The 14710-nt window shown below is 34.2% G+C and overlaps 1 protein-coding gene across 1 annotated transcript; it reads right to left on the bottom strand.

Annotated features, from left to right (window-relative positions):
• Positions 1–4934: 4934 nt before the first annotated feature.
• On the bottom strand, positions 4935–10530 carry LOC143239333 (tubulin beta chain-like). The gene is made up of 6 exons (XM_076480311.1): positions 10372–10530; positions 9213–9321; positions 7628–7738; positions 6945–7189; positions 5522–6158; positions 4935–5367 (listed from the first exon to the last, which is right to left on the bottom strand). The coding sequence occupies exons 1-6, from the start codon at positions 10426–10428 to the stop codon at positions 5189–5191; spliced, it is 1338 nt and encodes a 445-aa protein (XP_076336426.1). The 5' UTR covers positions 10429–10530; the 3' UTR covers positions 4935–5188.
• Positions 10531–14710: the final 4180 nt, after the last annotated feature.

The following is a 14710-nucleotide window of genomic DNA, read 5'->3' as shown; positions in this document are numbered from 1 at the left end:
TACTATTATAGTGCACTCGCTGCTAAATGTTCGGGGAATATTTTGTGGTATTGCACAGATTCGAAATAGATTCGTCAGCTCAAAAATCCAGAACTTCATTACTAGGCCTAATCACGTCCTTGTGTTTAAAAAATCCTCACTTTTTACAATTTGAAGTGGCTCGGCATGGCAAGGTGGTTAAGGCTCTCAACTCGTAAATCGATGGTCCCGAGTTCGAATCTCCGTCATACCAAACATGCTCGCCCTTTCAGCCCTGGTGGCGTTATAATGTAACGGTCAATCCAACTATTCATTGGTAAAAGAATAGCCCAAAAGTTGGCGATGGGTGATGATGACTAGCTGCCTTCCCTCTAGTCTTACACTGTAAAATTATGGACGGCTAGCGCAGATAGCTCTCGTGTAGCTGTGCGCGAAATTCAAAAGAAACAAACAGAATAGCTTGAAGTTGTATGATGTTTTATACTACTAGAAATCGTCACACTTTTTCAGCGGTATGTGTGTTTTTTTTCGTTTCAAAAGAAAGGATATTACTCGATTAATAAAATTTCAAGGTCTTGCATTTTTATTTTGTGCTATTGGGTTTAAAAAATCGTTACCTCAATCAGATTACACCAGCTTTTGCTGTCTTATCTTTGTCGTTATTGTTGAATATTAGCTTCGAATATTAATAATTTTATCATCTGCTGCCTCATTAATGTGTCGTTGTCCATTTAGACTTTTCGTTTATTTTTTAACTTTAGCGTTACGAAAATTATAGCCTACATGATGAAATAAGCTGATACAGACGTGGTGATAAGGCAAACTTTAACAGATTAATGATAAAGTTACACTCACCTGGTAATTCATGACGTAGGCCAAGACAGCTTTGAACAATCTGTTTTATAATGCTAACCTACTTATGGGATTCAATATAAAAGTCAAGACATTATGCAGGTCATAAAGAAGTTTGAAACTGGGTGACACAAATTTTGTTAAGAAGAGTGTGACGAGAATAGAATGTCTGAGGTGACGCAAGGTATAATAACACAAGCTATCTATATCCCTTTTCAAGACAACCCAATTCCTGACTTAAAAATATAGTAACATCCACAGCTGAGGACATGATTGATGCTGACACACCTACCGCAGCCAAGAATGTCATTGTAAACGAACTTAAAACCCGTAGTTCCTTTTTTCTCTCTCTAAAATCCGCACAAAAAGGCATCATAGGCGACTTATTATATTCGTATGTAGTTACCATACAGAATAAATATCCTCATATCTTGGCGACGTTATATCACTCTTTGTTGCAAGGCATCCAACAAATATAGATGGCAGTCATGTAACAGGAAAGAAACACTACAGTTTCACCATGGTTGTGTAAGGAAGGTTTGGTTGCGCTAAAATATTTTTAACGCTAAAGACTTGCACTTGACCCATTAGCAGGACTTAGACTCACACTTTTTGCCCACACGTTTGATAATAACTTCTACAACTAGATCTATGGGGTCACTATGGGTACAAAAAATGGGTCCAACCATACCAATCTCTCTACTGGATACAAAGAAAATCGTATGCTTAGTAGATACAATGGATTGCTACCAGGGGCATAGATTTTTTTACACCCGATGGGGTATGATTTTTGCAACCACTTATGTGGACTGTTCAACTTGCAAATTGGTAATATTTGATTGCGTGAACCTGAAAGCTGTAAACATGCAGTCACAGAGTAATCTTGTTGCCACGATACTTGCATGTATTCTTAAGCCTACTGACTGATACTTACGAACTATCGCTTAGATCGAAAAGCTTAGAAGCACGCCTATATTAAAGATGTACATTTCGGCTACTGAAAAAGCCTACATCTAGGCCTAGTTATGTAATTCGATTGATAAGAACACGAGAATCACAAGAACAAATACACAATTTGTAAGCCTGTGATGCAATAAAACAATTCAACAGACCAAACTGTAGGGGGGGATAATTGTATGCATCATACCCCCACCTAAAATGAAGGGGGGATGTATCCCCCATCCCCCCAGGATCTACGCCCATGATGTATTGTTGTTAAATTGACAGCATACTAGAGACTTGCATCCATGCCAGAATTAGATTTCGAAAGTTTTCTACACCGTACATCATCTTTCCACATTTTTTAAAAAGTTGTATGGGAAATATTAGACATAACATTAGCACATAAATGCAACCCCACCATCTAACTACTACTATACATTATAAAAACAAACAGGCAACAGTTTCACATTCACATGGTACCTACTTTTCGAATTTTCCTACCCGCATCAAAACAGAAAAGTTAATATCCACAATTTATACGATTCTACAAACTTTGTAGTTACGATACTGATTACAAATTAAAAACGAAATATACGAAAACATTCTTCTTCAAAAGAAACTGTTCCAATTATCTCATCCATGATGCATGTATTAAAGCTGGTTCATATACACAGGAACAAACCCTCAAACATACCACAAACACTACCAACAAAAAAGAACAAGCCGATCGTATTCTATTTGTGCTAACACACAATGAGACAAAGAAAACGATCGAACACATTATACTAAACAATTACACAATACTTAACTACTTAACCACTAAATCTATTTTAAAGAATCCATCCATTATAACTTACAGATGAGATACAAATCTAAAATAAATCCTGGTACACATCAACCTTAAACAAAAACAGTATGATACGCAAGATATTCAAAGATGGGTTGAAAAACATTGGATTTTGTCCAGTGCACGTATCTCAAATCAACACCTTGCGATGTCTGGACTTTCTGATAAGCCCATACAGACTATCCCAATGTCTCAAGAGGTACACTGCAACCCTACGCTTTAAACTATTTGAAGTAACTATTACAAAATGCTTTACTGTATCCGGGACTACCCATTTAGGCTTCCATTACCTTCTTGCTATTGACAAGTGATGGAGACCATTGCCAATGATAGATACCAGTCTGAGAGATGTTTCTTCCTGTCCTTGCTGCGTTCCCGGATTGAGTCCTCAACTCAAGCTGAGGATCCTCTTCTTTATCCTTTCTATATTCTTATAATGCATCTTTCCTGAATCACAATTTACAAACGTTTGAGTATTACTGAGTCCAACATTAAAGAAGCGCTATCATTTTATACCTTTCAATAATCCATGTTCCAATTCTGATCATGGCTCAAACATATTACTTTTTAAAACTACTTTGTCGTAGCCAGGCGCACTGATATTGATGGGTAACTAAATATTGCTGCAAAACATAGACTAAATTGAATAAAGACAGCAAATGCGCGAACAGATAAAATAAATTATTTACAATAACGATATTGTTGTGTTTATTTTCTAGTTGGCTTTTACTAACTTAAACTCTGTTGGTGCTGAAGACAATTCAAAACGACAGCACGAGGCAAAGACATCATACTTTCGTAGTCAGTCCAAGGTATTCAAGTGCGGTATCCCATAATGAATAGATCACTTAGAGCCCTTAATTCTTGAAAACATATATTAACTAAAAACAGAATACCTCCATGAAATTTAGAATATCTGAAAGATTGAAATTAACTGTGACATAATGCACCCCAAAACCTGTTTAACGATATATGCTTAGAGTAGAAAGTTAATTATTGAATATAGAATATGAATCCATGAAATCGGTGTGGATTTTATTCAGTTCGAAACATATTTTCCTTTTCCTACGTTTATATAAATGTGTTACAAGAAACAAATATATGTGTAATGAAATATTTACAGAATGCCACGTTAGAGAGAAAAGAATTATTTCACGCGAAACATTTCTTCAAATTTCATGTTAAACAGCGACATACTTATTATTACTGTATTAATTTCTGAGGCCTCTGGTGTCACATTTGCGAGTTACGCTTACGTGTTACATATGCATTTAAAGTTTCAAAGAATTATGTTCGAAATCTAGATACTTCTTTCCACCCATAATTTGTTTTTGGCGAGGATTAAAAATATTTAATGAAACTTGGGTTTATGGATAAACTAGTTAACAGATGCAGTAATTGTTATTGTAATACACTTTAGGCGAATCATTTACCTTATTAATTTGTACATTACCGAGTTAACTTAAGCCAATAAAGCATTAAGCTTCCTACGGATTTTGGAATATATAACACTCGAAACTTTACATAATTTACATGTATAGGTAAGTTTGCATAGATTCATGCACATACGTAGATCCTCAAAATATTAGGTTGTTATAATTATTATACATTTTCATGTTACTTTTGTGCCTAAAGAGACAACAGTTTGCTAAAAATTGAATACAAAATTTGCTTTCTGTGTATTTTCCCCGAAGTCCGTATTGAGTGAACGTGTTATATGATCCAACATAGTGAATGACAAGTCACATTTATTTGAATCTAACGTTGAAGTTCCTAAACAAATATCATCGCTACATGAAATTTTATTTACAGAAACATTCAGTTATTTTAAGTATATCGTATGGGTGGTTAAAGGTTCAACTTATACAATACTATATATATAAGGAAAAAAACCAACTTTGTGAGACGTGTACATGGAAACATCTTATTAGATTCTTTGAAAAACCTGAAATATTAAATGTGGATGGTCGAATTTAACACAGAATTATGGAGTTAAATTACATGTGTAAATTTTATGGTAATTAAATTATTTTGTTTCTGACAGAGAAGGGCAGCCGTAATTAAATGGGATGAACTGCGATAATTACTGTATTTTTGTTTAATAATTTGTGTGACTGTTATGCCATTAAGATTTTTGTAGTCAAAGTAATATACCTAAAAACATAAAATAATGTGCTTGAAAAGATCTCATTGAATTTACAAACCTCATCAGTAACTTTATGGCTAAGTGAACAAGGTAAATGTTTTTGCTTTCAACATTTCATTTAACTGAAAAACTGTAAAGTAAAAAAAAACATTAGAAACTTGACACTTGTTTTGTTTATGTGTTAAAAAATCTGAAAAAATGATTTAATAATTTAAAAACTAAATATACAAAATTCACCACTGCAGACAATACAAGTTTCTTATTCTTTAACCAAAAAGATTTTTATGACACTAAATAATTTGAGCATTAAATTATCAGCAAAAACTAACACATACATAAGTACATACAAATAAAAACTAAATGTTAGCAAGTTAACATGTCTGACAATCTGCTTAGGAAAAGATTATTTCAAGAAATGGAATTTAGGCTTCTTCCAGTGGTTCCTCCTCATCAAATTCCCCTTCATCTTCAGCAGTGGCTTCCTGGTACTGCTGGTACTCAGACACCAGGTCATTCATGTTGGATTCTGCCTCAGTAAACTCCATCTCATCCATTCCTTCACCAGTATACCAATGTAAGAAAGCCTTTCTTCGGAACATAGCTGCAAGAGGTGTTTTGAAATTATTTACATTATAGTATATGTTACAACTTCTGAAAAGCAGTGTTAATTAAATATACATTTCTAAGTTTTGGTATATTAAAAAAAAATAAAAATTTAGTATAATGTTAATACAATAAATATTTCAAATGCTTACCAGTAAATTGTTCAGAGATTCTCTTGAAGATTTCCTGAATAGCAGTGCTGTTTCCAATAAATGTAGCACTCATCTTCAGCCCTCGTGGAGGAATGTCACACACAGCTGTCTTGACGTTATTGGGGATCCATTCAACAAAGTAGCTACTGTTCTTGTTCTGGACATTCAACATCTGCTCATCAACTTCTTTCATGCTCATGCGTCCACGGAAGATTGTTGCAACTGTCAGATAGCGACCGTGTCGAGGATCACAAGCTGTCATCATGTTCTTGGCATCAAACATCTGTTGGGTCAGTTCAGGTACAGTAAGTGCTCTGTACTGTTGGCTCCCTCTGGATGTAAGTGGTGCAAAACCTGGCATGAAGAAATGTAGTCGAGGGAAAGGAACCATGTTGACAGCAAGTTTTCTGAGGTCAGCATTCAGTTGGCCAGGAAATCTTAGACAAGTAGTGACTCCAGACATCGTGACAGACACGAGATGGTTTAGGTCACCATAAGTTGGAGTGGTCAGTTTGAGGGTACGGAAACAAATGTCATACAGAGCTTCATTGTCAATGCAGAATGTTTCATCTGTGTTTTCCACAAGCTGATGGACAGAGAGAGTAGCATTGTAGGGTTCCACAACCGTGTCAGATACCTATAGAAAATACCAAAACAAGCAAGTATAAGAATGGCTTTCATCACACTAAGTAAAACAATTAAAACACATCTTGAATATATTATAGTAATTATTTAATTTTACAACCAAGTTTCCCAAAACTTAATAATAGCTCAAGACATATATTAATATTAAAACTTTTTTGAGAACATTACCCTAAAAAAACCTTAAAACTAACTTTTGTTCACTATGAATATAAACATATTTTTGTTACTTTTGCTGTTGTACATAATTCACACAAAACCTGTACTTGTTTTAGATTGATTACAACTTTGTTGTTGTGAACGTTATTAATATTTAGTAATAACTAAATTAATAAATCTTAGACATTAAATCTTAATGTCTAATTAATAAATCTTAGTTATTAATTAATAAATAAATTTATTAATATTTATTAATAACTTTACATAAAAAATTCAGAACAATTTTGTTTACAGACCTGTAAGTATAGCCAAGTATAAAATTTTGGGTGGGCTGACTTACAATAGATAAGGAGGTATAAAAATCCCTTGGGGGACAAGTTACATATACATATACACACACAGAGAGTACATATAATATATTCAGACACAGAAACCTTCATGCAGACTAACTAGGTGGGTGGATTTGGCTCACCAATGGCTATAACACTGCCAACTATCTCAGAATACCCAAATAAATAATAAAATAAATATCTTAAATACATTAGAAATACAAAAAACAATGTTTTTATTACTTTTGCATGGGAAAAATATATCTAGCACAAGCTAAATATCTTAAAATCACCTTTGGAGATGGCATAACACTGAAAGTGTTCATAATCCTGTCTGGATATTCTTCCCGAATCTTGGAGATCAAGAGGGTTCCCATTCCAGATCCAGTTCCTCCTCCCAAAGAGTGAGCCAACTGGAAACCCTGGAGACAATCACAACCTTCTGATTCCTTCCTCACAACATCTAGGACAGTGTCCACTAGTTCAGCACCTTCAGTGTAGTGACCTTTAGCCCAGTTGTTTCCTGCTCCACTCTGGCCTATGAGAATAAATAAAAATATACATATAAAAATATCCTTTGCAAGAAAATGTAAATCTGCATATTAAATCACTTAAACTATTCAAGAAAATGTTTGAAAATAATTTGTGATGAGATCTTTGGTAAAATGTAGAATAAAGAATGAAAAAGAAGATTTATCAATGCAAGTGTAAAGGAAATTTCACAAAAAATTACAAACTGTAGGGCTAATGAAGTCCATAGAACAATTCAATAACTATGAAAATCAAATATGAAAGTAAGTAAAAAACTGAATATTAATAAAATAAAGACAAAAAATCAATATAACAAGTAGTACTTCAACTAATTTAATGGAATAAAAAACACTTGGGATGCTGCACACATATCTTTCTCATTTAATGATTGCAAGTACTAGATGTTAATAGGCTATTAATTTTACATCATTTATCTTGAACTCACCAAAAACAAAATTATCAGGTCGAAACAGCTGTCCAAAAGGTCCAGATCGGACAGAGTCCATTGTACCGGGCTCCAAATCCAATAATATGGCACGAGGAACATATTTACCTCCTATGTATTGGATAAATTTCAAGTAGTATTAATAAAAATAAACAAACTTTGTTTGTAGTTAAACATACATGCTTTTTGAGATAAATACTAGATGAAAAGATAACTACCATTTGAAAGTATGATGTTCCACTTTTGAAATGAATATTTATAATAATATTTATAAACATATGGGTAAGTTCATTATATAACAAGTCCAATGTTAAACATCAGATATTTACAATTTTCTTATTTACGTGAAAATATATTTTTTAAATTTATATCTTCAAATGAGGCTATCTTGCCGATGTGAATTCCGACACGTTTTATAACCTCATAAAACGTTTTGAGACTAAAGCACAACTCTATCTAGTGAATCAAGTGTGCTGTGCCCATCACAGGTATTGAAACATTGTTTTAATGTCATAAGCCGTCACAGGGGCAGTGGAGCAACTGTAATGTAAATCCTAATATACTGTAGAACCTGGTGAAACACGTTTGATTGTCTTTAGGATTAATTTTCCAGATAACCAGTGAATCAGTGACTTGTAAAATTGTGACGTGAAATAATTCGAGGTTCAAACATTGCACTTTCCAAAAAATAAACACAATGTATAGCCTTGAGCTTAATCAAGCAAATAACGCTTGCAATATTTATTTTCCGTAATGATTCCGTATATTAACGAAAACGTATCTCAAATATTCATTTTCTGCATTTTATTAAACTTTTTTTCTTTTTTAAATTTCCATGCTGGCTAAACCGTTATTGCATTCACGCACCTGACTGCAGGTTTATTATATCGTGGGCGCGTCTGGAATATGACATCATCATAAGAGACCATATATGGTCAAGAGTTTCGCCGTCGATAGGCATTGTTAGGAATTTTGATTTTTCCGATAGAACGCCCATTAAACTATTTTTAAAGTCACAGTGTATGCAACTGTGACTTGCATTCTCCAAGTGGGCGATAGGATACAATGATTAAACTTGTAAAGCTGATTATCAAGATGTGTTTTGTCTTACAACTAATCAGTTTGCTGTATCACAACATAACAGAATTTAAGAAGATAAATACTTTATAAAATAACTCGTTTCATTTTCATAATGTATAATAAAACATGTAATTCTCAGGTTCGGCCACTTAAAGACCATTACGTTGCTAAACCTGTGCACACACAACTATAATTATAAAATAAATTACCCTGAAGTGTGATATGTTTTAACTCTTCGTGTAGACGGCATATCGATTTGTCGGAGACCGTGACTAGTTTCCATAGTAACACAGTTCTTGTATTTTTTTTCATAAAATTGAGCATTACCTAGTTTCCGTCACTTTAATGAAACATAACATTTTCTTTTGCGCAATTTCAGTATAACTGAACTACGCTGCAAGTTCCAAAACATTCTGTAAGATTTTGTGCTCCATAGCTAGACTATGGTGAACAAAACAGATTCAAACTGTGGAACAGAAGAGAAGTGTAATAATTCATTTTTTACCTGAAGCTTCATTGTAATACACGTTTATTCTCTCTAACTGCAGGTCTGAGTCTCCATGGTAAGTTCCAATAGGGTCGATACCATGCTCGTCAGAGATCACCTCCCAGAACTGTTGGGAAAGTTTTAACAAAGACTTACTTCAAAACAAAGTTCTCGTTTACAATATAAGCAAACAACTCACAACGTTCAAATTTCGCACAGAAATGGTGGTGTTGGGGGAGGCTTTAATTCAAGATCTGCTATAAACGAAACCTGTTTTAAAATACAATTAGTTTTAAGTTGCCAGTTAAGTTGCCTATAACTATTTAAGAGATTGCAATCTTAAAACGTTTTATAAATATCATCCGTGTCCTTTGATGACAACGCCTTTATTATCGCGTGTAAAGTAAAATCAATTGATTAATTGCTGATGGGTAAAATATAAACGTGTATCAAACCTTGCAAACAATTAATGATGTCTAGACCAACGACTGTCGCGACAGAATACTAGGATGAAGTGTAACTATGCGTTTTCCACCTTCTTTGTAGTTTTCGAGAGCTTAAAACGTTAGAATGTTAGCGTTACACATCTTAAAGAAAGTAATATTAAGACAAAAAATTTAAAGAGTATTATTACTCAGACGAACTACAGCCTGCAGTAAACGGGTTAAGATTGCAAATAATATTAATGGCCTCTTTAAAAAATAGCAAAATAAAAAGGAAACCGATTTTATATCGACAATAGTAATTAATACTCATGTTCATTTTAATACGAGTCTTACTAACGTACAAAATCTTCAAAACAATTTCCAAATTCTAACCGACGAAACAGTCCAAACAATTCAGTTTTTATAATACCAGTATTTTTACGACTTCACAAAAATATTACGAATGAAAATAAATATGGAGCTAATATTAACTCTAGAGACGGCACCTCACTCATGAAGAAGTCGGTTTATAACTTTAAAACTTTTTAAGTTATGGGATTCTAACTTAAGTTAAAATATTAAATCTAGGATCTTTGGAGTTTTTTTGTTTCATTTTAAACATCAACACAGTAACATTCTACCGTTCGTGAATTAACTCAACCGCCAGTATTGAAACTGGTATGATGACAACAGAAATAAAATAAAAATCTGCTTAATATCTGTAGACAGAAATATAAACTGCTAGTTCTTACCTTAGCACCTATTTGATTACCACACTGGCCAGCTTGGATATGCACGATTTCTCTCATTTTAGTGGTTTCTCGGTTGTACAGTTTCAACAAAACTACTTCTTTGTCTGATATTTCAAACCGCAGTGACGCAAAGCCGACACGGCGCCTTTATTTTACCGTAAAGTGTGCGCATGCGTTATAGGGATTAGAGAGGGTGACTGAAGGATAGTGTTGCACCCTGATGCTAGCTAAACACATAAGTGGGTTTACGAGAAGGTTGACGTAGTAGGCAAAGCAACTGAAAAATGATAATAAAATAAGAGGTGTAATCCCAATTACATCAGATCGTAATCAACAATTTACTTTTATGTTCGAATAATATTTAGTTACTGTACGATGAGTTTTGTTTTTGAAATTTTTAGATTCCTCTTTTAAGTAGAACTTAATAAACCCCGAGTCTAATCGTAAGTTGTTCTCATAAAAATAAATTCTGACTATTTGACTGCATTTCTATCATATGGATTCTATCACTTGAATAATCTGTACAAACGTCTGACTAATTTTTTTCCTTTTAAAATTTCGAAAGAGTTGAAAAAAATCTTTATTTGGTACAAAAGTGTAATACTAATTAGGTAGTAAAACAACATTAACGTAAAATGTCCGTAGAATCGAAAATATATAAAGTAACACACAAAATGTTTGTCTTGTTCAAACCGCTTCTCGTGCGAGCACCCCACGAGTGCAAAGGACCACGGGAAGATCTTATTTGAACGAACTAACTAAAAATCTATGCAAAAACGGCTCGTTTAGGTTGAAAAAATTTTTACGTAGATTTTCTCAACCCAAACGAGCCGTTTTTACATATATATTTCTCTGTAGAAGTGGGTTTTCTCGACATCACTGATAACCAAATATCTGAACGAATTAGTACACGGTCAGTATTTGAGACACACAATGTGTAAACTGCAATATCCGATCTACTCAAAAATTTTGAAATTAAACTGAGACTATACAGTTTTTTATTTGAGCTTTCTTCCAGGGTTGCGCAACTAAGTTAATAGGACATGAAAATGAAATATTCACAAAGTTTTTCTTAGTGTGTTTGATTTGAGGAGGGAAAAAAAAGAAGAGTACGTTTACTAATGAAGGAAGAGGGCGCTTTCTTTATATTAACTATTAGTTGAGACAAATTTACTGAAAGGATCAGTAACTTTTAATCAAAGCTAGTATTTATAACAAGAAGTGTTCTGTTTGTTTGTTGTTAATCTCAAAGCCATACAATTGGTTATCTGTGCCCTTCCCACCGTCCAGTGAATATCGAAAATCGTTTTTTAGCTTTATAAACCATCAGACTTACCAATAAGCTGCAAGAGGCTTGTCAAGAAGTATGCAATGCCATTAAAATCAACAATTTAATATGATTATAACACATTTTCACCACTTCTCAGCCGTTTATTACAATATTATTGTGACAAAAAACAAACAGTGATAATGCATTCGCTTGCTCCGTTGAAACTAGTCATTATTGTATTTTTTTAATATTTTGTTAATTAATAAATCGTTTGTACATAATTATGCTGGAGTATTGTTACTATTGTAAGCTATATTTTTAACTAGCCTTGCTTGACCCGTCAAAAGTGATGAGTTGGAGTTTTGTAACTCCGTCTCTAGGGAAGGGTCACCCTTTTATCAGTTAGTTTTATTCACCAAACTTCTTTCATCATAAAAGACAAGTTTGGTTTGCTTTTTGAATTTCGCGCAAATCTACACGAGGGCTATCTGTGCTAGCCGTCCCTAATTTAGCAGTGTAAGACTAGATGGAAGGCAGCTAGTCATTACCACCCACCGCCAACTCTTGGGCTACTCTTTTACCAACGAATAGTGGGATTGACCGTCACTGCTGAAAGGACGAGCATGTTTGGTGCGACGGGGATTCGAATCTACCACCTTCAGATTACGAGTCGAGCGCCTTAATTACCTGGCCGTGCTAGACTCATAAAAGATAAACAATCATGCATTGTGGAAACTCAAACATGTTTGAAGTAAGTTTTAAATAAAAACCCAGTAAGAATAATGCAAAGTTAAATTAAAAACGACTCATAATATGAGCATTAGACATACACAAAATGACAACAGATTTTATATATATTTTAACAAGCGGAAAAAAAATAGTAGTAACATGTCCAAGTTCACGACTTGTATATAAATTTATCTAAATCATATAAAACTCTTATTTAAATTGATTCTTTTTAATTTTTAGTTTATTCCTAACATTATGACTATAGTACAAATCCATCGATATTTCATATGTACCAGAACATATTTTTCCTAATTATATAAAAATAAAATGAAACACTCCAAACCAGTAGGCCTAAAGTTTATGATAACAATTGTATTACAAATTTAATCTTAAAGATTAATTTCAAGTACCACCATTAGTTAAGACTAACGGTAAAAAGAAAGAAAAATTGTATCAATAAAAGTAATAATAAAACTGCAGGAAAACTTAATGAAAAAGATACGAATTGTGGTCACTAACCTCAGCTTTCGGTGTTTCTAAAACTCACCAAGAACTTCAAAATAACTACATCATAGCTAATTATATGCATGAACTAAAAGGTGAAATGATTTATAAACTGGAATTCAAGCCAGTCCTCGTGAACGTTCGAAGTGTATATAAATACTTAAGACAACAATACCAAATTATATATACTTCTGTTGCTAAATGACAGAGACGAACAGAGAAGTGGCTTTATATGTATATTAGATGTTTCATTTTAGTTATTTGACAGGAGTTTGTCAATTGAGAGTGACACGACTAGTTTGACACTTGCTAACTATAGCCAAAAAGTACAAAAAAAATTCTAACTCCAGGATACAGTCTTTTTTTGTAGTTTTAGTTGATATGGATTTTTCGGAACATCAGACATTTCTAAAAAAATAAACGCATAGTGTTTAAACTGAATTGGAACTCTTATGTTTTCTCAACAAATGTCGAGTCTATATTATTAAATATCCAAATAAATAATATTAGATACGTATATGCACTCTGATCGCCTGTCATACTGAAACAGTTTTGTTTTTTTTTTTTTTTGGAATTTCGCACAAAGCTACTCGAGGGCTATCTGTGCTAGCCGTCCCTAATTTAGCAGTGTAAGACTAGAGGGAAGGCAGCTAGTCATCACCATCACCGCCAACTCTTGGGCTACTCTTTTACCAACGAATAGTGGGATTGACCGTAACATTATAACGCCCCCACGGCTGAAAGGGCAACCATGTTTGGTGTGACAGGAGTTCGGACTCGCGACTCTCATATTACAACTCGAACGCCTTAACCTACCTGGCCATGCCGGCCCTATAGCGGTAAGTCTGCACATTTAAGACTGGTTTTCAATATTCGAGGTGGACAGAGCATATATAACCCATAAAATCCAATCGGTAGGTTCGGCATGGTCAGGTAGGTGGTTAGGGCACTCGACTAGTAATCTGAGGGTTGAGGGTTCGAATCTCTGGCACTCCAAACATGCTCGCATTTTCAGCCTTGAGGCATTATAATGTTATGGTCAATCCCACTATTCGTTGTTAAAAGAGTAGCCCAAGAATTGGCGGTGGGTGGTGATGACTAGCTCCCTTCCCCTTAGTTTTATACTGCTAAATTAGGGACGGCTAGGGTAGATAGCTTTCGTATAGTTTTGCGAGAAATTCAAAAACAAAAACCTGCTCTATGCTCCAGTTATTAAACAGTCCTTTTGTATACTTGCGTTGAAATCAGCTTGTATGAAAAAACCATACTACATACCTAAGTGTTTGGATTTAAATCAGTTACTCTGGAAGCAGGGGCGTAGATTGTTTACACCCGATTGGGGGGGGGACGATTTTTGCAACCATTTACGTGGACTGTTCAATTTGCAAATTGGTAATCTCTGATTACGTGAACCTGAAAGCTGTAAACATGCAGTCACAGAGTAATCTTGTTGCCACGATACTTGCATGTATACTTAGGCCTACTGACTGATACTTACGAACTGTCGCTTAGATCGAAAAGCTTAGAAGCACGCCTATATTAAAGATGTGCATTTCGGCTACTGAAAAAGCCTACATCTAGGCCTAATTATGTAATTCGATTGGTAAGAACACGAAAATCACAAGAACAAACACACAATTTGTAGGCCTTTGATGCAATAAAACAATTCAACAGACCAAACTGTAGGAGGGATGATTGTATGCGCCATACCCCCCACCTAAAATGAAGGGGAGGATGTATACCCTCCATCCCCCCTCCAGGATCTATGCCCCTGTCTGGAAGCAAATTACGTATTCAACACATGCTCTTACTAGAGACCCGAAAGAACTATATTTT

Source organism: Tachypleus tridentatus, chromosome 13 (assembly GCF_004210375.1).
Source record: "Tachypleus tridentatus isolate NWPU-2018 chromosome 13, ASM421037v1, whole genome shotgun sequence".
NCBI classification, from domain to species: Eukaryota; Metazoa; Arthropoda; class Merostomata; order Xiphosura; family Limulidae; genus Tachypleus; species Tachypleus tridentatus.
Note: the sequence above shows the minus strand (reverse complement) of the source record. Positions and strands in the feature narration are given on the sequence as shown.